Source organism: Borostomias antarcticus (genome assembly GCF_949987555.1).
Source record: "Borostomias antarcticus genome assembly, chromosome: 10".
Lineage (NCBI taxonomy): Eukaryota > Metazoa > Chordata > Actinopteri > Stomiiformes > Stomiidae > Borostomias > Borostomias antarcticus.
Genome location: NC_140243.1, coordinates 13,290,545 through 13,314,064, shown reverse-complemented (window position 1 = coordinate 13,314,064; position 23,520 = coordinate 13,290,545). Strand labels below are relative to the sequence as shown.

The following is a 23,520-nucleotide window of genomic DNA, read 5'->3' as shown; positions in this document are numbered from 1 at the left end:
CCAGTCACGCTGGTTCCCACCGCCGTGTGAAGAACAAGGACCTGGAGAGGCGAGTCCCAGGCACAATAGTGCTGACACCACATCAGTGTCCAGGGTAATGTTGACTGTCATGTGTATTCTGACCACTGCAGTGCGGCCCAGGCCATGCAATGAAATCAGTGGAACAGTCCCTTCTTATTTTCCTGTTTTTTGTTTATTTATATGTATTTCTTTGTGAAGCACTCCGTGCATGCACATTCTCTGTTGTAAAGCACTTTATTTACAACATTTATTTGTATGAAAGGTGCTATACAAGTAATATTGTATTATTGTTATTATTATTATTATTATTATTGTTATTGTTATTGTTATTGTTATTGTTATTGTTATTGTTATTATTAACAGTGCAAAGGGAGATAAATCAAACACACCTCAAATCCAGTTATTTGATCTATGATTTGACCCAGGTCTGCTGTAGGCGCCTGGCCAGTCTGACCTCATGTGAGCAGTAGGAGTGTGAGGGTGTGAGGAGTGTCTTACCTGGACCCGGCGAAGCGGGCTTTGCGTCCGGAGGACAGGGTCCGGCGGCCCTCGGCTCTCATGCCGCTGCTGGCCGAAGCGCCGTGGGAGTAGCTGGTCAAGGCATGCCGCCCGTCCTGCTGGCAGGGAGAAGTGCTGGACACCCGCATCTCGAAAGATTTGACGCTAAGGTCCGTCTCCTCGAAGTGCCGGCGGTACGACGACATCCTGTCTTGGGAGCGACTCATGGTGGCGGGACGGTGGTCTCTCTGGGAGGGTAGGTCTCTCTGGAAGAGGTGAGATGCTCTCTGTTCACTCAGGGCTCGGGGTAAGATTCAGCTTCGGTTGTCTCTGCTCCGCTGCTGCGCTCTCTGCCTCTCCATCTCCTGTCTGTCTTTATACTCCATAGAAAGGCTCGCCTCCACCTGACCCCCCACCCAGCCCCATCCAGCCCCATCCTGTCCTGCTCATTAGCCAACGCCTTGGGAATGTCTAACCTCTTCTCCACAGAGGGCCTGGCCTGACTTTCAGAGTGCCAGAGCACTGATAGCAGATCAGCTAGGGCAATAGAACCCTCGGCTGGAAAAAAAAGAGCCCTAAGCTGGGGCAATAGAACTCTGAGTTGGGGCAACAGAACCCTAATCTGGGGTTATACAGTAGAACACTGAGGTGGGGAAATAGAGCCCTGAGCTGAAGCAATAGAACCCTAAGCAAAGGCAACAGAACCCTGAGCTAGGGTCTAGTGATCTCATCAGGCGCGCCATCCCAAAAGCCCGCACTTCCGTTTTGCTGCAGCAAACGATTGGAACGCTTTACAAAACACACTCAAACTCACTGCACTCACATTACTACTTTCAAACAGAAACTTCACTTCACACAGACACACAACCACTCTCCTTTCACACATAGCGATAGTTGACTTTGCTTTCATTAATTTATCTATGCTGTCTTCGATGTCATTCTCATGTATTGTATGTATTGTTCTGTGTTGACCTTATGTATTTCTGTATGTTTGTATATATTTATTCTTCCTGGGCGTCTTGGTAAGGTCATCATTGAAAATGAGAATTGGTTCTCAATTGATTTTATCTGGTTAAATAAAGGTCAAATAAAATAAAAATAGAAGCCTGAGGCGGAGCAATAGAACCCTGAGTTGGGGAAATAGAACAATGAGCTAGGGTAATAGAACAATGAGCTGGGGCAATAGAACCCTGAGTTGGTGCAAGAGAACCATGAGCTGGGGCTATAGAACCCTGAGCTGGGGCAACAGAACCATGAGCTGGGGGCTATGAACCATGAGAGGCAGCAAAGAATAGGGCCATTATTCAGTAGGTGAAGGGCTGATGTGATGGGCTGTAATGGAGGGGGGTTGATATTAAGCCCAGTGGAGGATGGAGAAGACCTGATGAGACAGCATAAAGGACCTCTTATCAGTTTGAGAACAGGCTCTGCAGAGTGAGAAACTGGATGCTAGTGAGTATGGAGGAGCAGGGGGGCTTGTCTGGAGTTCATGCTTGATGTGGCAGAGAGACGTGAGAGGAGGGAATTGTGGCCTGGTCTAAGAGGGGGTACTGCACAGATAAGGGTCAGCAGTTATTTACTGTCCTGACCCTACGATCAGGTCCATAGACCTACAGTATTCACATCCAGTAGTTTCCCCTGTCCAAGGGGTGGGTGTCACCAGGCAGCTGAATACCATTTAACACAGCAGGCCTTCAATCAATCAATCAATCAATCAATCAAAGCTTTGTATAGCGCATTTCATACACAGAGGCAACACAATGCGCTTTACAGAGAACAAGGGCATACGACCCACCCCTACATATTCCAGAGGGAAGCAAAAAAACAGTATCACCCAGGAGCCAGAAAAGTGAGCTGAAAAAATTCCTCTCCCTCTCAACGAGACGATCGAGCAAGCTCCTGGAGTATGTTTGTCTAAGGGCTAAGAACATTTATAGAGCAATAAATTACATTAGATTACATTTTCAGAGCAAAAAGGGCTAAAAAACATCATAGGGGAGACATGGCAAACACTGGTGTATGTCTGTGTGTGCGTGAGTGTGCCTGGGTCCAGATAGAGGAAGGGGTCGGGGGTAGGGTGGCTGTAGGAAAAGGATACAGACCCGGGTTAGGGTGTGGGGAAGGGGGACTGGGCCCAGGTCCAGGCCTAAAGCTAGAAGTGGACTGGTGTATGTCTGTGTGTACGTGTGTGTGTGTTAACTAAATGCACAGAGGGGGAAGGAGCTAGTCATGGGGAGGCAGGGGGCCTTTCCAGGAGCCATAGGGTGGACTTTTGGCCGAGGACGGGGGACGGGGGGTGGGGGGGGGTGCTCTCCAGGGCCTGCTACAGGGTGGCCTGCAGGAGACAGGGGGAGTCCACAGGACCTGTATAGAGTATAAGAGGGAGAGACACGGGAGGAGGACAGGGTTAGTGGCTGTACTGGACATCCACAGCAGACACGGGGGTATCTATCAGACTCAGGGTGGTCTGCGGGTGACAGTGGGGCATCCACTGGACCTGGTTAAAAGGTAGGAGGGAGAGAGAGAGGCACTAGAGAGAGGGGAGGCAGAAAAGGGTTAGTAGCACACAGAGCCATAAAAGCAGCACAGATATTAAAACAGAACGTGCCAGTTGCAGGGCAACCAGCATCTGTATATACATCTAAATATACATACAGTACAGTGCATAACAGGATATACACCAATGTATACATAGGATTTACAGGCAGGCTGGAGGCTGCCTTTCTGTGTCTCTAGGTCATGGCTAGTGATTGTAGGCTAGGCTGAAAAGGTACGTCTTGAGATCTCGAGTTTCCATTGTTTCAGCCCTTCTTAGGTACTCTGGCAAGGTGTTCCAGAGGTTGGGGGCATAGAAACTGAAAGCTGCCTCTTCGTGTTTCTTAGTCCTGGTTTTTGGAACTGTTAGGAGTTCAGTACCTGAGGACCTGAGTGGTCTGTTGGGCATGTACCTGACAAGCATGTCTGAAATGTATTCAGGTGCGTGACGGTGGAGAGATTTATAGACTAATAAAAGTATTTTAAAGTCTATTCTAGAGTTGACAGGTAGCCAGTGTAGTAATTTAAAACTGATGTGATGTGTGCCTTCCTTCTAGTCTTAGTGAGGACTTGTGCTGCAGCATTCTGTATCATTTGTAGTTTAGAGATTGCTTTCTTTGCTTTCTTCATGCAACATTTATCTGACACAGCATCTAACATCTAACACAGACATTAGAAACCTGGGTCTGTATCATTGCTTCCATTTCCCTCGGACGGTCGGCCTCATAGAATTCATATTTGGCACGGGTACTGGCAGGGGTACCGGGCAGGCGGTGACAGGGACTGATTTTTTCAATTAAAAAGTAATTAGGGCTGACTAAATGGCAAATTTGTGAAAACACTACCCACCGCAACTAACAGGTGTCACGCAATGTGCACACACACAGACACACACACACACACACACACATGCTATACAGTAGATTGTAATAGAGGAAAGCTATTACGCACATTAACAATGCTGTGCACAGCACAGCAGTAAAGAGAGAGGTGGCCAATTAGTGATTGATTGTGTGCCCCAACGGGTATCAGAACTATAGTCTTATATTAGAATCGTCATGATTCTCGCCATGCTGGAGTTTTCCTGTTGACCTCAACACTGGCAGCAGTATGTGATGTCAGAGTGGGGTGAGAGAGAATATGTCTCTGAGGTGTGAACAGAAGCAATCTTCACCCCCGGTTCTACTCAGCTGCATAGAGTCAAACCATGACATCACTCCTCCACCATTAGACGCCTCAGGACATGAACCAGAGATGTTTGTTTCTAGATATTTCTTGTATGTTTCTAGATATTTCTTTTAACTTAAAACAAATATATATTATTAAGAAACCAGTCAGATTAAACTGTCTGAGCTAGACAACATAAATACACTTAAACACAGTGCTCTCCAAAATCTCCCAATATGTTTCTCCACTGACAAGGGTGGCTTGTGTCTAGAGGTTCCTGTTGATCAGTCGGCACTAGGTTGACAACCATTTGTTCCAATAAATTAGAATACCATAAGGGTTTCTAGCGGGAAAAGTTGTTTAGCCCTGTGCTAGGAGCCAAATAATGGGTACAATTACAGTATGTGCAGTGTGAGAAGCCCTTGTGTCTCAGTAGGTAGTGTCTCTGTACCCGGAGTAGGACTCCCTGGCTTCTCAGGCCCAGCACACCAGTGGACTCCACCAGAACCCTGGGTGGGAGGCAGAGGGATCAACCACTCCAGCAGGACCAGTGTGTAGTGCATCTAGTAATGGCTTTTTTCTTCTTTTTGGGGGATGATTAAAAGTGATTATAATTTGTGTCCATGGGAAATATGTGCCCATATACCTCTGAACAGGAGCTCTCCAGGAGGAGGAAAGTATTTGTGACAGTATTGAAGTCATCGTGACATATGAGCCTGCTGATGTCCTGTGGAGCCTCGGTGGCAAACTCACATTGAGATGCCGCCATTTTTATGACTAATTATTAGATCCAGTAGATCATCCCAGCACAGCACAACATGGCAGCAGAGGTCTTCCACAGAGGACAGCATGGTAGCAGAGGTCTTCAATAGCAGAGCAGAGGTCTTCATCACAGGACCGCATGGTAGCTGGACTTGTACATACTGTATGACAACATGGTAGCAATTGTGTTCTACAGTACAGGACTTCAGAGTCAGAATCAGTTTTATTGCCAGGAGGTTTTTACACATACTACCTGCAGGAATTTGTTCTGGTCAGGATAAGCCTCGTGAGACCATCCTGATTTTGCGAGCTGCACATTCTGTTTCTCTTGCAACTCTCCATAGAGATCCGTTTGTGCCAGATCAGAAAACGATCTCATCAATCAGCGTTGGCTCTGAGGAATTTGAAATACAAACAGCTGACAGCGAGGAGTGGTTGAAATGAATGCGTGATAGACGGTGATCGACAGATGGTTCATCCTATCACGTGCAGTATTCTTGAAAGTTCCTGCCCTTTCCCAGTTTCCAACAGAGAAACTTGGGCTCCGAATATCAGTGCAAAATTGGTCAAATCTGAGCTACTTATACCGTAATACTGTGCTTTCAAATCAATTCAGAGTATTATGGTGTTTTTTGCTCCGATCTCACCAATTTTGCTCCATGGATGTGGGCCCCATTTTAGCCCTGAGAAATCAACCCAGTCACATTACACCAGATGGGGATCGCAAGGTCCCTGGTTATCCCAGCTCCCGGCAGTGTTGAAGTGTCCTTGAGCAAGACACTGAACCCCAAAATCACTCACGTGCGCAGTAGCCTAGCCTACCTAGTATGGTCACCTCACAGCAAGGTCCGCGGGCCTTTCTGTGCGAGTTTGCATGTTCTCCCTGTGTTCGAAAGGGTTTGCTCCCAAAAGAAACCAATCCAAAAAACATGCAAAAGAACAGATCGCTGTCCGTCCCTGGCGAAAACGGACAGGACCACTCCTCGGCAACAGCCTACTGCATGTGTGTCATGTCACACCTCAGCCCATTGCATGCGTGTTGTGTGACAAATAAAGCGTTCTTCTTCTTCTTAGTCCTTTAGCAGACGCTTTTATCCAAAGCGACGAGAAGACCAGTAGCAGTATCAGAGGGTAAGAGAGAGAAAGATTCAGGGGCAGGGAGGGCAGAGGTAACAGAAGAGTTAAAGGTCAGTAGGGGAGAGTGAGCAAAGGTGGCTATAGGTAGTAACCATGTGGATAGGGGGAGGAATTACAAGGGAAGAGGAGGGAGAGGGAGTAGGACAAGAGTCATGACATAGTGGTCAGAGAGATGGAGGGGAGCGAGAGAGGTTAGGGGTGGAACAGTGTCTAGTGAAGAAGAGATCCAGCTGGTCGGCTTTGTGAGCAGGAGAAGAAGAGAGGTGAAGATCGAAGGAGGAAAGAGAGGAGAGGTTCTAATTTCTCACTCTCAGGGAAGTGCGAGACTAATGTATCAAGCTCCTCCAGCTCACCAAGGAGGCCTGGTGGGCGACACACAAAAGTAATGGTGAGCTTGATTGGATAAGTGACAGACAGCATCACTTACCTGTAACTTCAACTGAATCCAGAAAATACATATTGAAATAAACATTATTAATCAAAGAGCTTTATTGAAATCAATAGTATTGAAAAGATATTAGTGTATCTATACATGACGAAGCACCAAACTAGCTACTAATATATTAACCATATACATCCGCCTGAAATGCATACTGTATTCTTCAAGTATTCAGAGCAGTTCTGAACAAATCACAGTTGAATATTCCTTTGCATACTGTAGATCTGGAGTGAGAGCATCATGATGGATAAAGGATAGCAAACCTAATCCTGTTCAAAGGATCTGTTCGGATGTAGGCTGCTGAACAATGCCTCACCAAACACTACACTAATTTAATTGTTAAAATAAAATATATTGGCTGTATTCATCATAGATTATATAAAAAAGTGATTACACTCAGTGGGCTTTATAGTTTAGAGCATTTACACATCAGTTGGAAATCAACCTGGGATGAAATTGCATCATGAACCTTTTATTCGTGTGATAGTGGAGACGAGGGAATGATTATACATTTTTTTTAAATACAAAAGGTATAAAGTAACTTCATAATCTGCTTGTAAGGCCATCACCATAGCCTTGAAATGCAATTATACATATCAGGCCCATCTGGAGTTATGTATTCCATATTGTCAGACAATGCCACTCTCCCAACTGTCACATGATCACTTCAGCTGCTCAAGCTCCGCCCACTCCTGCCACCCTCCAGGGTAGTGCTGGACACTGGGAGGGAGGAGAGTAAGAGTTTAAAAAAAAAATTACATCAAATACTTGTTATTTGTAATGTAAGAAGTGATTTAGGGATGATGCACAATGTGGAAATCTATCTAATAATATCATTGTGGTCATTTGAAGTGTTGTTCAATGTGTCTGTCCCTCTCACTCTGTGTATCCCAGGGAGACAGCTGAGTTCAGCGCAGTCTTGCTCCTGATCCCAGCCAGACAGGAGAAGACGATGTGGTCAGTCACCCGAGGCATGTCTCCTCCAAACCTCTCCCTGAACTCCTCCGGCTCCAGCTGCAGGGCCACACTCACCTGGCCCACTGCAACACCAGTAGAACACATTAGAACTACTGACAGAAACACTCACCTGGCTACCAAACACCAGAAGAACACATTAGAACTACTGACACCAATAAGGAAATCGGGACACTTTAGGCATGATCAGTTAGGATATGGGCAAAAGCGTAAAGTCTCTCAGAAGTGTGTGTGTGTGTGTTCTACTACTGTGTCGTGATACATAACCAACCCAAACCTTGGACCTCGGTATGCTACCCAAGGGCACCCGTTTGCAGCACAATCAGAAAGAGAACGCGACAATAAATTAAATGTGAACCCACGAGGAACGTTGATAGATCCCGGTATGTTTCCATACTCGCGGAGCTCCCATGGCTCCCGGACGTCTATGACCACACTCTTCTGAGCAGCGAGGATCTGCTTTAGTTGGTCGTAGGAAACATTAGTTTCAGAGGGCGACTCCGCCGATGAACTGAAATTACGAAACCACCCTCTATTGGCACACAGCAAGTCTGGAAGATCAGATTGGTACAATGATGACTTGTTTTGTACAGTTTAGCTAGCTAGGGGGTCGTACACGCATTTATATTGCACAATTAAATACACAGTGACAACAACCACGGATAAAAAAACAACACTATATTTTCAACTCTGTACGTTACTTACAACTAACGTTACAGCCAGTGTGAGTGTCGAGGGTGTTTGACGGCACTCGTTTCCAGGCACATGCGATTGGAGAGACATTCTTGTTCAACAAGATCCGCGGAATCACCCCAGAAAACCTCCAACAAGCTTTGAGAGCCATGCTTTGCTAATCATATAAATTAAAGCTTTCTAAAGCCTAATACACCCTGTACCTAGCTAGCTAACTAAGCTACTATCAATGCTTCTTCTTTCCACTTTATGACAGCTCGCGTGAGTGTGAGTACGGGTCACATCAAGGACAAAACCCGTTTCTGTTTTGAGTTTAAGAAAACTACATACGCGAGCAACAGTTGTACTGCAAAAAATAGAACTACAGAATACCTATTCCTAAAAATATTGTCGTCTAAATTATATAATTTTTATTATTATTAGGCTATCATACATTTCTGAACCACTTGTTTCTAGAGTTGTTCTAGACCTCGCGAGCCACCGTATCGCGTCATGTGTTGACTCCAGTGACAGGCCCATGTGACAGTCTGCTTTCGGATCGGATGCTATAGATAGCTAACCAGCTTTAGCCCTGGCCGTTGTATAAAGTCGAGAAAAATACTGAAAGTGTTTTTAGGATTATTACACATTAGCTAGAATCGTGGATAGTTATTTGGAGTTTATTGAAATCTATTGTACATGTGACAAGCTAAATATCTATTAGCTCTCACAGACAGTCTAGCCTCACTAGCTAGCTAGCCAGACAGCTAACGTAAAAATAAATACACAAGAGCTAGCCAGCTAAATATAGAAGGTAAGTTGGAAATGTTGGACCTATTTACTATGTACTATGTTTGGCTATGAGTCCTTAAAAACAGCAAATTCTCTAGTCGGCTTATTTGCCCGACAGCAGTATCCCATTAACGTTAGCAAGGCTAAAGGGCCTAACGTTAGCTTGGTGATTGGATTGGCCATTGCTTTCTTTAATGTGTCATTTCCCCTAAAACTGTTGGCCGTTCTAATCCATGACCATGATTAAGCACCACTTTTCATACTGAGGGGTGTGGAGTGACCCTTATTGTGTGTGTGTGTGTGTGTGTGTGTGTGTGTGTGTGTGTGTGTGTGTGTGTGTCTGTGGGTCTGTGGGTGTGTCTGTGTGTGTGTGTCTGTGTGTGTGTGTGTGTGTGTGTGTGTGTGTCTGTCTGTCTGTGTGTGTGTGTGTGTGTGTGTGTGTGTGTGTGTCTGTGTCTGTGTGTGTGTCTGTGTGGGATGTGTTATGGAGAGGGCGTGTGTGTATGGTGCGCCTACATGTGTGTTGGGGGGGGGGGGGGCTTGTTATGCAGGTCTTGATGGAGGATTGTCTGAGGGAGAGAGAGAGAGTGTGTTGGGGGGGGCGATAGAGAGAGACCTTGTTGTGCAGGTGTTGATGGAGGATTGTCTGTGAGGGAGAGAGTGGAAGTGTGTGTGTGTGGGGGGGGGGGGGGGGGGGGGTAGGTAGAGCGAGACCTTGTTGTGCAGGTGTTGATGGGGAATTGTCTTGGTGTAAACATCCTGGAACAACACTTGTGAGATATTATTATGGCCCGTCGGATCTTGTTTGGTCTAGAGGTGGATGTTTGTGGAAGGTGTGTGTGATTCGATGCCGAGCTCATTCCATGTCCAGCTACAGATGCGACTGAAGGACCCCTCCTCCCTCCACGCCGCCGACATGACCAAGCGGACGAACAAGCCGAGGAAGCCTCGGGACGAGGAATCATCCGACGAAATCAGCGGTAGGATTAAGAGGCGGTCAGATTACCAGACAGACGCTCCAGGATGCCTAGAGGGACTGGGGCTCTATACAGACACCATGATAGAACCATGAGAAAACCATGGGCCAGTACAGACGTTATAATGCTGAGTATTTCCACCTTACACTAGGCCTATGTACTGAAAGGTTTTCATATTAAATGTATGGGAGCACACAATCAGGGCGCCTTCTTGATCTTTTATTGATGTTTGCCTCAGGCCTGACGTGTCAGCACGTGAGCCGGGCGGTGGACCTGAGCCTGGTGAAGAAGGCACTGTCGTCCAGCCTTTGGGCCGTGTGTTCAGACTGCCTGAGGGAGAGGGCGGTAGCAGAGGACGGCGAGGCCACGGGAACACATGACATCCTCGTATGTCTCAAGTGTGGCTTCCAGGTCAGCTCTCACCTTCTTACACTTCCTGAGAATCAGCCAGGGCCTCCTAGAGACGACTGACATACACTCTGACTATCAGCTATACGCAAATGTGTTGATATTCACCAACTGGGTTAGGGCCAGCGAACAGTTAGTTGAATGTTTATTGATAGTTAAGCATCTATAGGCTATCTATAGTGTTACCAAACCATTTCTTTGATTGTCTTCATTTGTGATTTTGTGTTTGTGTGTGTGCACGCACTCCCTCAGGGCTGTAACCAGTCTGAGAGCCAGCACTCCTCCAGACACCACCAGGCCCAGCACCCTGAGGCCCACTGCATCACCATCAGCCTCAGCACCTGGAGGGCCTGGTGAGAGCCTGGCACACCTACTGCACCTACTGTACCTAACCCTAGCCTACCTAACCCTACCTATCTTCCTGTTACCTACCTAAACCTAACCTACCTTACCTTGGCCTACCATTCTAACTGTTATCTACCAAACTCTGGCATACCTAACCATAACCATACCCATCTTCCTGTTACCAATACCTACCTCAACCTAACACTACCTTAACCTAGCCTTCCTATCTACCTGTTACCTACCTACATTCCCTAGCCTAGGTACCTAAACCTAGCCTACATACCTGTGCCTAACCCTAACCTAGCCTACATACCTGTGCCTAACCCTAACATACCTACATACCTTACCCTAACCTGGAAGGCCTAGTTAGAGCCTCTCGCACACACCATAGCTGCAGTATTAACTATTAAAACTATTTTTTAATGTTTTGGATAGTTGATTTGAGTAAACATTGAGATTGTTTTTTACTGTGAGTATGTCCCCACCACGCTGATCAGCAGTCCTCCACGCCACTTTCAGCACACATACACTTTTCCCTTCTGACGCCTGTGTTTGCTGCTCCCTCTACCCCTCCCTTTAACAGGTGTTTTGAATGTAATGAAGAGCTCTCCACTCACTGCAACAAGAAGGCCCTCGCCCAGACCCTGGACTTCCTCCAGAAGCACTCTGTCAAGGCATCATCAGGTGAGACAGCCAAGCCTGCTGCCTGAGTGAGGGACCAGTGTCTCTGTAGGACAGATGTCCATACAGACAAAGCCTATAGCAGTAATGAATCGGTGCTGTTAGATAAAGAAGCGTCCAGCAGGTGTGAAAGAGGTGTTTCTATACACTTCTAGGCATTAGATGCAGGCCTTTGTCAAGGTAGTGGTTTAGTCGTTCATGATCATTACGAGTAAAGCTCTCGATCTACTGGTCTATCTTCGTCCCCACCCTCACCTATGGTCATAAAGGATGGGTCATGACCGAAAGAACGAGATCACAGATACAAGAAATGAGTTTTCTCCGGAGGGTGAGAGATTGGGTGAGAAGTTCAGTCATCCGGGAGAGACTCGGAGTAGAGCCGCTGCTCCTTTGCATCGAAAGAAGCCAGTTGAGGTGGTTCGGGCATCTAGTGAGGATGCCTCCTGGACACCTCCCTAGGGAGGTGTTCCAGGCGTGTCCGGCTGGGAGGAGGCCACGGGGTAGACCCAGGACTAGGTGGTGGGACTACATCTCCGCACTGGCCTGTGAGCGGCTAAAGATTCCCCAGGCAGAGCTGGTTGATGCTGCTAGGGAAAGGGATGTCTGGGGCCCCCTGCTGGAACTTCTGACCCCGGATAAGCGGATGAAGATGGATGGATGGATATTGCTACACTGTAGATAATAGTTCTTTTACAAGCTGCCGAACACAGAGATACTGTATTCATCTCTATGAACTGAAGCTCATTCCTTAGAATTCTCTTGATTTCATGTCTGTGTCTATTCACCCCGCCATCAGGTCTCTCTCTATCCCATACCACACAAGTTACTCTCTCAGAAGCATTTTTACCACTGTGGCCAGCAGCACAGTGTTGGAACAGTCCATTTCCCTTCTACTGAACCCAGCTGTGATACTAAGAAGGCGTTCCACCAATAAAAGCAGGAGGCAGGAGGAGCAGCAGAAAGAGGAGGTGGAAGGAGGAGGTGACTGCAGTCCAACTCCTCCTCCTGCTGGTCATACCTACTCACTCCTGATGCCTCATCTGGCACTGAGAGAAAGAGAGAGAGAGAGGGGGAGGGAGAAGACTGAGAGTGTGGAAGAAAGGGGGAGAGAGAGGGAGAGACAAAAGCATAGTCTGCCTCTTGTCATGCATCTCAGGTTGTAGGCCTGGTGTGTGTGTGTGTGTGTTTTTTTCTAAGACACCATAATCGATGTGACTTGTTTGAATAAAGGTTAAATGAGAATAAAAGGTAGCTATAGGGATTAACAGATGTATTGAATATCCATACAGATGTGGTGTTCAGATGATACAGGTATGGCATTCAGATGAGACAGAGGTGGTGTTCAGACATCCATACAGATGTGGGGTTCAGGCGTCCATACAGATGTGGTGTTCAGATGATACAGGTGTGGTGTTCAGATGATACAGGTATGGTGCTCAGATGGTACATTTATGGTGTTCAGATGAGACGGACGTGGTGTTCAGATGATACAGGTATGGTGTTCACATGATTCAGGTGTGGTGTTCAGATGATACAGATGTGGTGACCCAGGCTGGTCCTCTCTCCCAGACCCAGGCTGATCTCTCCCAGACCCAGGCTGGTCCTCTCTCCCAGACCCAGGCTGATCTCTCCCAGACCCAGGCTGGTCCTCTCTCCCAGGCCCAGGCTGATCTCTCCCAGGCCCAGGCTGGTCCTTTATTCCAGGCCCAGGTTGATGATCTCTCCCAGGCCCAGGCTGATCTCTCCCAGGCCCAGGCTGATCTCTCCCAGGCCTAGATTGATCTCCTCTCCCAGGCCCAGGCTAGTCCTCTCTCCCAGGCCCAGGCTGATCTCTCCCAGGTCCAGGCTGGTCCTCTCTCCCAGGCCCAGGCTGATCTCTCCCAGACCCAGGCTGGTCCTCTCTCCCAGGCCCAGGCTGATCTCTCCCAGGTCCAGGCTGGTCCTCTCTCCCAGGCCCAGGCTGATCTCTCCCAGGCCCAGGCTGATCCTCTCTCCCAGGCCCAGGCTGATCTCTCCCAGGCCCAGGCTGGTCCTCTCTCCCAGACCCAGGCTGATCTCTCCCAGGCCCAGGCTGATCCTCTCTCCCAGGCCCAGGCTGATCTCTCCCAGGCAGACCGTGCTGTTGCAGGAGGCAGCGATGCTCCAGTTCCCCTCCTGCCACATGGCTGCACACATCAGAGGCATTAGACGCCTGAGTGCCGCTCCCCGGCTGGGTTCCCTGAAGAACGAGAGCAGCTGTGTGGGATCTGCACATTACTCCCCCCTCCCCCCTGTCCCGCTGCATGTCTCCGCACCTCCTTGTGGAGGGGGGGGGGGGTCTGTGTCCTGGGCATGTGGGACCCGGGGGTCCACCAGGAGTCCAAGAGACTGGAGCTCAGCAGCTGCAGTACACTCCCTGGGCCCAACACACCACACACTCACACACACTCACTCACACACACACACACACACACACACACACACACACACACACACACACACACACACATATATTTCAATTTCTTTATTGGATTTTCAATCAAAGATACAAATCAATATCAAAATCCAACAGTAGCAAGAGTCACACAACGCAGGGCAAGATCACATTCACATAATGTAGTCCCAGCAGGGAGATCAAAGCTATTTATGGATATAGGCAGCAGTGTCTTTTCCATATGAAATGACTGCCAATGATGGCAGACACAGAACAGTACTTAACTAACTGTTTTGCTGATTTTTTTGGCCAGTCCAACATTTTCATTAATATGGAATTGTGGGGCGACGCAGTTCTTTCAGTCAGATCCACGATACGATCATGGTGTGCCGTATACAGTCCCTTGAAGGGGCAGCTGTTCATGATATGCGCAACGGATTCCTGTTCTTGGTTATTGTGCAATAAGCAGTATGGTTCATGTTGTGTTGGGTACCAGAGGGCGAGGTTATATTTAGTAGGCAGAACTTGTAACCAGGCTTTTATTGTGAATTTGAGAATGGATTGGTCTATTGTTGAGTTGTGTAGTATGGAGTGGGACACGGTGTGATCAGCGCACGGCAGGCAGGCCCGTTTCCCCTGTAGCCGCAGACCAGTCCAGGGTTTGGTTTAGAGGATCAACTTATCTTGTGGTAGAAGAGAAAAGACAACTTTTTAATACAACAATGAGTGTACTCTGATAAAGTAGTCCAGGCTGCTGCTGAGAGAATTCAAGGAACTTGTCACAGTTAAGTTTCAACACACGTTCATTGTGTTTTTGATTGGGCTATTGGCATGGACAACAGAGAGCAGTCATAACACATGAACAGCTTGAGTGATGATTCAATGACATCACCCAATTTCTAGACTCTTCCATTGATTCTCAAAGACAACACAATGAGCCAAGCCAATGAGAAGCTCTGTTCTACAATGAGATTCAGGTTGCAGCCGAAACAGTTTTCACATTGCGATAGTAACCACATCTTGACCCATTTGGTAGGCTAAGCCTGTTATGAATGTCTGCTGGGGGTCTATGAGGGGGTGTCTGTTGTGGGTCTGCAGCAGGTGTGTGTGTGTGTGTGTGTGTGTGTGTGTGTGTGTGTGTGTGTGTGTGTGTGGTGGTGGTCAGGAGAGGGGTCTGCTGAGAGGGGAGTCTGCAGAAGGTGGCTGTAGGTGTGGAACAAAGGGTCTGGTGGTGGGCACTTCTATCTTCATCATCATCCGCTTCACCTCTCCAGATTACCTGCTGCCCAGCTCCACCCAGCCCCCCCCACCCCTTCAACCCTGCACTTCTTTCCTCCTCACCCCCCCCCCCCCCCCCCCCCCACCACCGGTTGGCTGAATGGGCAGAGGAGCGGGCAGCCATTGTAGCAGGCAGATGGACTGGCTCTGTTGGATGGGGAGCTGGTGAAATTGCATTTCTGCTTGAAGGCCAGGGTTTGGGCTGAGGCTGTTGTTGTATTCTCTTCTTCACATAGACCCCTGCACAAAGGAGCCCCAGCAAGATTTTTTTTCCCGAATCCCATAATAGTTTAGTACAACAACAGCTCTGGAAAGAAAGAAAATCTATTAAGCGTGCTCTCTCACCAACAAGGCCTTCAGCTCAAGTACCAGAGTCCCTGTAAAAGGAGACTTGACCTCAGTGCCTGTCTCACAGCGTGCTGGCTATGTGCTGCAAATTAAAATGTTGTCAGTGAATGGGCATCACAGGCTCTGCCTTCCCAACATTATATCCTGCTATTGATTTTTACCCATCCAATGCTTTTCCTTTCATTTTAATTATTAGTATTTCTGACTACAAGGATACTCGTATTGTGTGGAATTACTGCTACAGAACCTCTATCCTGATGTTCCACAGTTCCATATTCCCTGATGCTCCACAGTTCCATATTCCCTGATGTTCCATATACCCTGATGTTCCACAGTTCAATATTCCCTGATGTTCCACAGCTCCATATTGTACCACAGTTCTACCAAATCTGCTGTGCTGGGATCCGGGTAGAACACATGAACCCGTTTCTCTTTTTACACAGTGCCAGAGATGAGGTAGTATGATTACTACCATGGTATTTAAAATCAGACACCACCTTGAGCTTTTCTCATCAGCTGAGTGAGTCTCTGTGGATTTCCATGAGAATCACATCCCTAACTCTGACCTTAGATTTTGTACATGTAGGACCCATTTGATGCTCTTTGTTTCGATAATTGTTTTTAGGAACCTGTTTAACTGGATAGGTGCTTAACTAGCTATTAGCTGGTTAACCCGTTAGCTGGTTAGCTCACAGAAAGCCTTGACTAGATGCTGTGTGTCGGTTATGTCTGATGTGCTGAGCGATAGCGTACCAGTGGACTTTAAAGGACGTTTCACTCACCGAGATAACTTTGGTCTAATTCGGAGGCCTGTAGAAGAAATGTAAAATCCAGCGCGAGCCAAGTATATCCATGTAATGGGGGCGGACGGGGCACTGAGAATGCAGCTTCTAAAAATTTATTTTCTGCCGCGAAACGGTTGTTTTCATCAATCTGAAGAAACGTCTTTCGAAACGAAATAGCTTCCCCACTTGCTCCAGCACGCATGCGCACAGCACGCTGGAGCAACGATTGCGCGCTGTGCACATGCGTGCTGGAGCAAGTGGGGAAGCTATTTCGTTTCGAAAGACGTTTCTAAAGATCATATTACAGAGGCATGTGAAAGCACAGGCCTACGCTCTATGTTAGCACAACTAGCGATTCATAAAGACAGATTGATGAAAACAACCGTTTCGCGGCAGAAAATAAATTTTTAGAAGCTGCATTCTCAGTGCCCCGTCCGATGCCATTACATGGATATACTTGGCTCGCGCTGGATTTTAAATTTATTTTACAGGCCTCCGAATTACACCAAAGTTATCTCGGTGAGTGAAACGTTTTATAATATGCCGTAAATAAGGTCCAGGTTGTCAAAAACGAGCATTGTCCTTTAAGTCAGTCAGCAGGCAGGCTTGTCCCTGGTGGGGTCTGTGTGGGTCTAATCAAGGGTGAGGCAGGCTCTCCCACCACTGCACACTAATATAGGACAGAGAGAGGTCAGCACTGGCTCGGAAAGTTGTATGTGTAGTTGTACTGTTCATTTGATGTGTGTGTATGTTTGTGTGTGTGTTAATCAGGGCAGTGGGCTCTTTGGCCTCAGATGGCGAGGAAGCAGGCTTTTCATGCCCTGTGGGCACAACAAATTAACAGATTCATCAGACATTTGGTGTTGCCCAGCCTTCCTCTTGACTGGCTGCTCTCTGCTGCATGACAGATCCTCTTCTCTCCTCTCTTCTCCTCTTCTCCTCTACTCTTCTCTCCTTTCCTTTCCCCTCCTTTTCTCACCTCTCCTTTTCTCTTCTCCTCTTCTTTCTCCTTCTCTCCTCTCCTCTCCGCTCCTCTCCACTCCTCCCCTCTGCCCTCCTCTCCTCTGTTATTGCTGCCATCAGAGAAGAAGGCTATTAAGGCTTGACCTTCTCTTGAACAAGCTTGTTGTTGCAAGGTCTGTGAGTGTACATGTAATACTGCATGTATGGTTTGTGTTCCCTGAGAACACCTGCTCCAGACTCGGCTTGCCTCATCGACTTTCCACTCCTACAGTAGGTAACCTAGTGAATATGGTTGAAATAGGTGTTTTGTAAGGAGGGGGGGGAATGATGTTGCTGCGGTGAGTAACAGGCCTAGTGATTAGTTGGTTATAAGCGTCCCAGATATGCTAGAGGTTCTCACATACATGCAGTACATACCAGACCAGGGTACATACCAGACCATTTCCTGCATTCTAGTTAATTTTCTTTGCACTAATGTGTGCTTTATTAGCTTGTCTGTCTAACTATATTAGCCTACATAATCTGACTTCATTGTGTTTTTTTTTTTTTTTTAAATAGTAAACAGCCCAGAACATTTGTGAGGGCATATCAAGCAAGGTTATTATAGTTTACGAAAACTAACAAAAAAGAACGAAAACTAGGTGTGAAAAAACATTTTTTAACTGAAATAAAAATAAAAACTAGGCTTTACAAAAAAACGATAACTAACTAAAACTATTGTGTGTTTACAAAACTAACTAAAATAAACTAAAATTATATAGAAAATGTCCTTAGTTTTAGTCTTTTTCATTGTATACATAAGCCTAGTATTTTGGGTGGATATGAAATCTAGCCTCCATTTTTTTTTGCTGTGTCAGGCCAAACATGTACTGTAGGCTACACAGTAGACCTGAGGTTTTATGTCAATGGATGAAGAAGAGGCTCCACACTCCCATAGAGAAAGCATTGTCTGTTCTATAACCAAAGCTTGATAACTTGAGCTCAGATACTCAGATGCAGGTGCTAGATGTATTTGTGAAGTCGAGAGCTTTGTCCCAGTCTAAATCTCGTGTTTCTGCGATGCTCCTAAGTCAAGATATGGCTGTTTAAGTCATGGGAGGAAAACATTGGTTTTCACCGCTACCACGAACGACACCGCATGAGAGTGTAACTAGCGAATTGTCTGAATGGAAAAAAGGTCACACCAGAACACACACCAATTATGCGCTCCCAATTATATTTCAAGGTCGCATAGATTACATATTTACAACATAAATCAATGGAAAACAAAAAATGTGTACCTACTATGCAAAATGTGTGCAGGTTGGCAGGTCTTAGTGTTTTTTTGTCGAAAGCTGGAGGCGGCACAAAATTTGACAGAGGCCTCGTAATTCTCTATGCAGGAAAAACCCTGCAGACTGTATCCACCCTGTCTTCTGCTCTATACAAGCTTGGCTAATCTCCTAATATAAGAAATGAAGGAAAAACAAGTCCCATGGTCCCTCTTGCTCTCTCTCGCTTGTGTGAAAAATTGAAGAGTGTGTGTGTAGGTGGAGCGGGGGGGGGGGGGCGGTCACTGGGGAGGGGGAGCGGAGCGGAGCATCGTGCATCGTTTAGTCTGCCCTGGGGACGTGCTCCACAGTGGCCCTGCCGCCATACTGGGTGGCTGGGCTAGGAGGCCAGGTGGTGCAGCCCAGTGCGGCACAGTCAAGCGTGGACGCAGCGAATGCCGGCATCCGCCCACCCTAACTGCTTCAGGGAGAGGAAAAATCTGCTTTTCCATATGCTAGTGAGAAGCCTCGACCTCCCACCCCCTCCACAACCCACAACCCCACCCTCGGCCCTGCATTCTCCCCCCCAGCCCTGCGCTCCCCTCCTCCCCCATCCCACACCAACCCACACTCGGCCCTGCACCACCCCCCTCCCCCCCCCTCCATCCAGCCCTGCCCTCCCCACATCACGGCCCCCATCACCCCCCCACCCACGGCCCCTGGCAGATGGCTGGCTGATCATAGCGTACCTTGGGTGCCAGTCCCACATAGAGCCTCCGTTGGCATGCCCATTCCACTCTGCCAGGGAACAGGTCACACCTAGGCCCATCGCAAACAGGGTACAGACAGAGTGTGAGTGTGAGTGTGAGTGTGAGTGTGAGTGTGAGTGTGTGTGTGTGTGTGTGTGTGTGTGTGTGTGTGTGTGTGTGTGTGTGTTTTTTGCCATATGGCTGCTGTATGGCTGGGCCAGCAGATACAGACAGACCTCCAGATGTTGCCAGTGTGGAGAGACAGATGCTGTTGGCACTACTGAGGGGACTGCCACTGTAGGTGAAACAAACACACACACACATACCATAAAACACCATATTGGGAGGTGAAGAACATGCAAGTATGATCAATAATGTATGAGGTTGTGATGTCGGTCCAGCTGCAGCTTAGTGTATTAATTGTTTTGTGTATTAGTGTGTTTTTTTGTTTTAGTGGGGTTGTATATTTGATTGTGTAAGATAAATCAAAATACTAGTATTTGACACTATCAGCAAACTGAACCGGGTCCAAATACCATCTGAAATCATTTCAATTATGTGCTTGATTGCTCTTGTCTCGCAGGAAAATGCAAGACCCACCGACCTGACACTCCAGGCAGACTTAAGAAAAATGCTAAATTCAAATGGGCCTTGCACAGTATGAAGTAGATTTTAAATAGTATGTCAACCCAGGCCTGTTTACAACTAGTAGGCCTAATTGTGCCATGTCTGACAGGTGGAAGTAGCAGCAGTATCACAGCAGTAGGCTACAGTATTCAGCTCCATAGGCAGCAGCAGTCTACAGTATTCAGCTCTAAGCTACAGTAGGCTACAGTATTCACCTCTGTTGACAGCAACAGGCTACATATTCAGCTCTACAGGCAGCATCTGCCTGCCTACAGTATGCATGTCCTCTGTGAGTGCATGTACCTGTATGGCCAGTTATGAATTTCTACTGTATGTCTTATGCTCTGTGGGTTGAGGAGAAGAGGAGAAGCGAGCGACCTTGAGCCTGTTTCTCCTATAAAGGCACAGACACAGACTTGAAGGGAAACAATGTGTGGCTTGTGGCACACATGACGGGAACTTTGAAAGACTGACACCCTGTGTGGATTTATTCACCTGCATTCCACGGTTTTGAATTCTGTGATACTCTCCTTCTGTGTAGAGGGATGGAGGCTAAGAACATGCGGGGAATGTGTTCAGAGACTCTATGTACGACTGTGTGAAGAATTTGTGCGAACATTTCCATGTATAATATGTCATTCGGTCTTCAGAAATGTAGGAGAGGTGACGAGTTAGAAAAATCGACACTGATTCTGTCATTTTCTAGAGCGTGGCTCCATTGTTTTCAATGGAGGGGGGGGGGGTTGTCGTTCAAACTGTCACAGAGTGAAAAATATACATCGGAGAGCTTAGATTTTATGGATCCCAAGAGTCGTGTGAACATTTTGATATACAATGACTTTTTCCAAAATGCGCCTTTCACCACCCTGAAACTGGTGAAATTGTGCAGAAGACAAAAAGTGTTCCTTTCATTCTGCAATCAAACAAATGAAGTTATAATGAATCCATGGTGGATCCTGGTGAATCCTGGTGTTTTGAACTCAGCATGAGCCAGGGAATCCATTGCTACCATAATCTTGAAGATTGGACATACAGTTCAAAAGTTACTGGCATAAACGCAACTCCAACTTTGACTCGCTGGTGGCGCTAGAGTGCACGAGATGTCAACATGAGGCTTGGTGACAGATGTCATGGGTGTGTCCCGGATGAGTTTGCCAAATGTGGTTTTGATAGATTAAAACATTACTGAGATATGACCCCAGTTCCTGTTTTGCAGCTTTTCTGCCAATTTTGATTGGCTGTCACAAGCGAACGCAATGGATAATCAAAAATCCCTGTTAGACTTTTGAACTCGGCTTGAGCCAAGGAATCCAACGGTGCCTCGTTTTTGAAAATCAGGCTTACAGGTCAAAAGTTGTGTGCACAAATGCACCTCCAACTTTGACACGTTGGTGGCGCTAGAGTGATGGAGCTGTGGACATGGGTCTTGGTGAAAAGACTCAGGGGACTGTCATGAATGAGTGTGCCAATTTTCACAACTTTTTACCATATGGTTCTATGGGCTGCCATAGACTCCAATGGCAGAAGAATAAATATAGCTGCAAGCAGCAAAGTGGGGGCCAAGCAGGACGCGCGACCAGCGCATCAAAGACAACAAGCGAAACATGCCATAGCCACATTCGAATCCCTACCGCAGTTTTGAAAATCAGGCATACGGTTCAGAATGACCCGTTTGACAAGGATGGTTCCGAGAATTTCGAAAGTCAAACATATGGTTGAACGGGATTCGATCTCTATACCTGCTGCTTGCAAGGCTGACATGCTAACCACTGTGCTACGCAGGATGTTGCAAAGGTGAATCACCCTAGTCCACAAGGCATGTAAGCCTTCCCTAACCCCCTGAGTCTGAGTCCTGAGCACTTAATTAATGTCAGCTGGAAGAATTGCTTCCTCTCGGTTGAGTGAGAGGGGGGGGTGTCGTTGTTTAAATTTGCACATGGCGAAAAGTATACATAGCATAGCTCAACTATTTACTTATTCAGAATCCAGACAATCATGCGAACATTTCCATGTATAATATGTCATTCGGTCTTCAGAAATGTAGGAGAGGTGACGAGTTAGAAAAATCGACACTGATTCTGTCATTTTCTAGAGCATGGTACCATTGTTTTCAATGGAGGGGGGGAGTTGTCGTTCGAACTGTCACAGAGTGAAAAATATACATCGTAGAGCTTAGCTTTTTTGATTTTATGAATCCCAAGAGTAGGAGGATAATCCAAGATGGCCACAATTACGTCATAGAGTGCGTTGAATCCGGCTTGAGCCAAGGAATTGAAGTTTGAAAATTGGACTTGCTGAAGAAAAGCTGCATGCATAAATGCACCTCCAACTTTGACACGTTGGTGGCGCTAGAGAGGGTGAGGTGTGGACATGAGACTTGGTGAGGAGGGTCAGGGCACTGTCCCGAATGAGTGTGCCAATTTTCATAACTTTCTACCATACGCTTCTATGGGCTGCCATAGACTACAATGGCAGAGGAATAATAATAATAATAATAAATAAGAAAAGGTAGAAACTTAATGGTGGCCTACGCAGCTTCGCTGCTTGGCCCCCAATAAGAAAAGGTACAAGAACAATGGAGGCCTTCGCAGCTTCGCTGCTTGGCCCCCAACAATGGTCATTTGTTAAAAATAGATATTATTCTGGAGGCATAAGAAGAAGCCTCCGCAATACCAACAATTTTTTCTTGCCTCTGGGTCATTAAAGCGTACTGTACCTGTCACCTCTGGGGTCTCCCAGTCCAGTTTTTCAGGTGTGCTGTCCGTGGTTCTGAATGCTATGTTGTGCAGGATGGACAGGCTTCCATTCAAGCTCTCCATGGTTGAAATCAATTTAAAACATTCAAAGCATGCGATTCAGCACACTCTATTTGCGATCTTAGTAAACGAAACCTGATTCCCTAAAAACATGGTTTCATGATTTCCTTGGAGAGGTGCGGGCTAATTAGTAAACTAAACTTTATGTAAACAAACACGAGTTACCACTCATACCTGTATGTCAGCCTTTATTTGAAGGCCTTTCCCTCTGCTCTGAGTATTACACTATTTTTCACCCACTTTTCCTCCCATCTAGTTTCTAGTTATGGCCCTATACAGAGTGTATATGAGCCAGGCCTGTGGCCCTATACAGAGTGTATATATGAGCCAGGCCTGTGGCCCTATACAGAGTGTATATATGAGCCAGGCCTGTGGCCCTATACAGAGTGTATATATGAGCCAGGCCTGTGGCCCTATACAGAGTGTATATATGAGCTAGGCCTGTGGCCCTATACAGAGTGTATATATGAGCCAGGCCTGTGGCCCTATACAGAGTGTATATATGAGCCAGGCCTGTGGCCCTATACAGAGTGTATATATGAGCCAGGCCTGTAGCCCTATACAGAGTGTATAGATGAGCCAGGCCTGAGCAGCGCAGACCAGGCAGGGACTGTCAGGAGGAGGGGTGCCAGCTTGCCATCTACTGGAGCGTGTAAGATCTAACTAAATTGTGTGTGTGTGTGTGTTTGTGTGTGTGTGTGTGTGTGTGTGTGTGCGTGCGTGTGCGTGTGTGTGCTTACACATGAGTGTGTGTGGGGGGTGGAGGCCTATCTCCACTGCCTAGGGTCCTCTCACTTGTTTAACTCGTTAGTGCCTAATGTGTTGGAACAACCCCCCCCATCTACTGGCAGTGATGACGGTGGAATTAGGCCTGATGGGCTG

The 23,520-nt window shown here is 47.0% G+C and overlaps 3 protein-coding genes across 6 annotated transcripts in view; 1 reads left to right on the top strand and 2 right to left on the bottom strand.

Annotated features, from left to right (window-relative positions):
* Positions 1 to 746, bottom strand: part of LOC311314168 (glial fibrillary acidic protein) — a gene marked incomplete at both ends in the record, with an annotated part of 6,642 nt that extends 5,896 nt beyond the window's left edge. The window contains one exon of the mRNA XM_084444504.1: positions 520 to 746. Coding sequence (XP_084300630.1) covers positions 520 to 746 — 227 coding nt within the window. The remainder of the gene's footprint in view (positions 1 to 519) is intronic.
* A 5,920-nt stretch (positions 747 to 6,666) lies between these two features.
* On the bottom strand, positions 6,667 to 8,466 carry tstd3 (thiosulfate sulfurtransferase like domain containing 3). 2 transcript variants are annotated; one of them, XM_084444241.1, is made up of 4 exons: positions 8,240 to 8,466; positions 7,897 to 8,085; positions 7,440 to 7,599; positions 6,667 to 7,279 (listed from the first exon to the last, which is right to left on the bottom strand). In XM_084444241.1, exons 1-4 carry the CDS (start codon positions 8,376 to 8,378, stop codon positions 7,222 to 7,224), a joined length of 546 nt encoding a protein of 181 aa, XP_084300367.1. In that variant the 5' UTR covers positions 8,379 to 8,466; the 3' UTR covers positions 6,667 to 7,221. The 2 variants fall into 2 exon arrangements, with proteins under 2 accessions (XP_084300367.1, XP_084300368.1); XM_084444242.1 differs by lacking the exon at positions 7,897 to 8,085.
* A 350-nt stretch (positions 8,467 to 8,816) lies between these two features.
* usp45 (ubiquitin specific peptidase 45) overlaps positions 8,817 to 23,520 on the top strand; it is a 44,482-nt gene continuing 29,778 nt past the window's right edge. For 2 of the 3 annotated variants that reach the window (XM_084445147.1, XM_084445146.1), the window contains exons 1-5: positions 8,817 to 9,020; positions 9,870 to 9,978; positions 10,214 to 10,386; positions 10,636 to 10,736; positions 11,312 to 11,412. In XM_084445147.1, coding sequence (XP_084301273.1) covers positions 9,876 to 9,978; positions 10,214 to 10,386; positions 10,636 to 10,736; positions 11,312 to 11,412 — 478 coding nt within the window. In that variant the 5' untranslated portion in view covers positions 8,817 to 9,020; positions 9,870 to 9,875. Of the gene's footprint in view, positions 9,021 to 9,869; positions 9,979 to 10,213; positions 10,387 to 10,635; positions 10,737 to 11,311; positions 11,413 to 23,520 lie in introns of those variants that run through there. The other variant, XM_084445148.1, reaches the window with a different exon arrangement.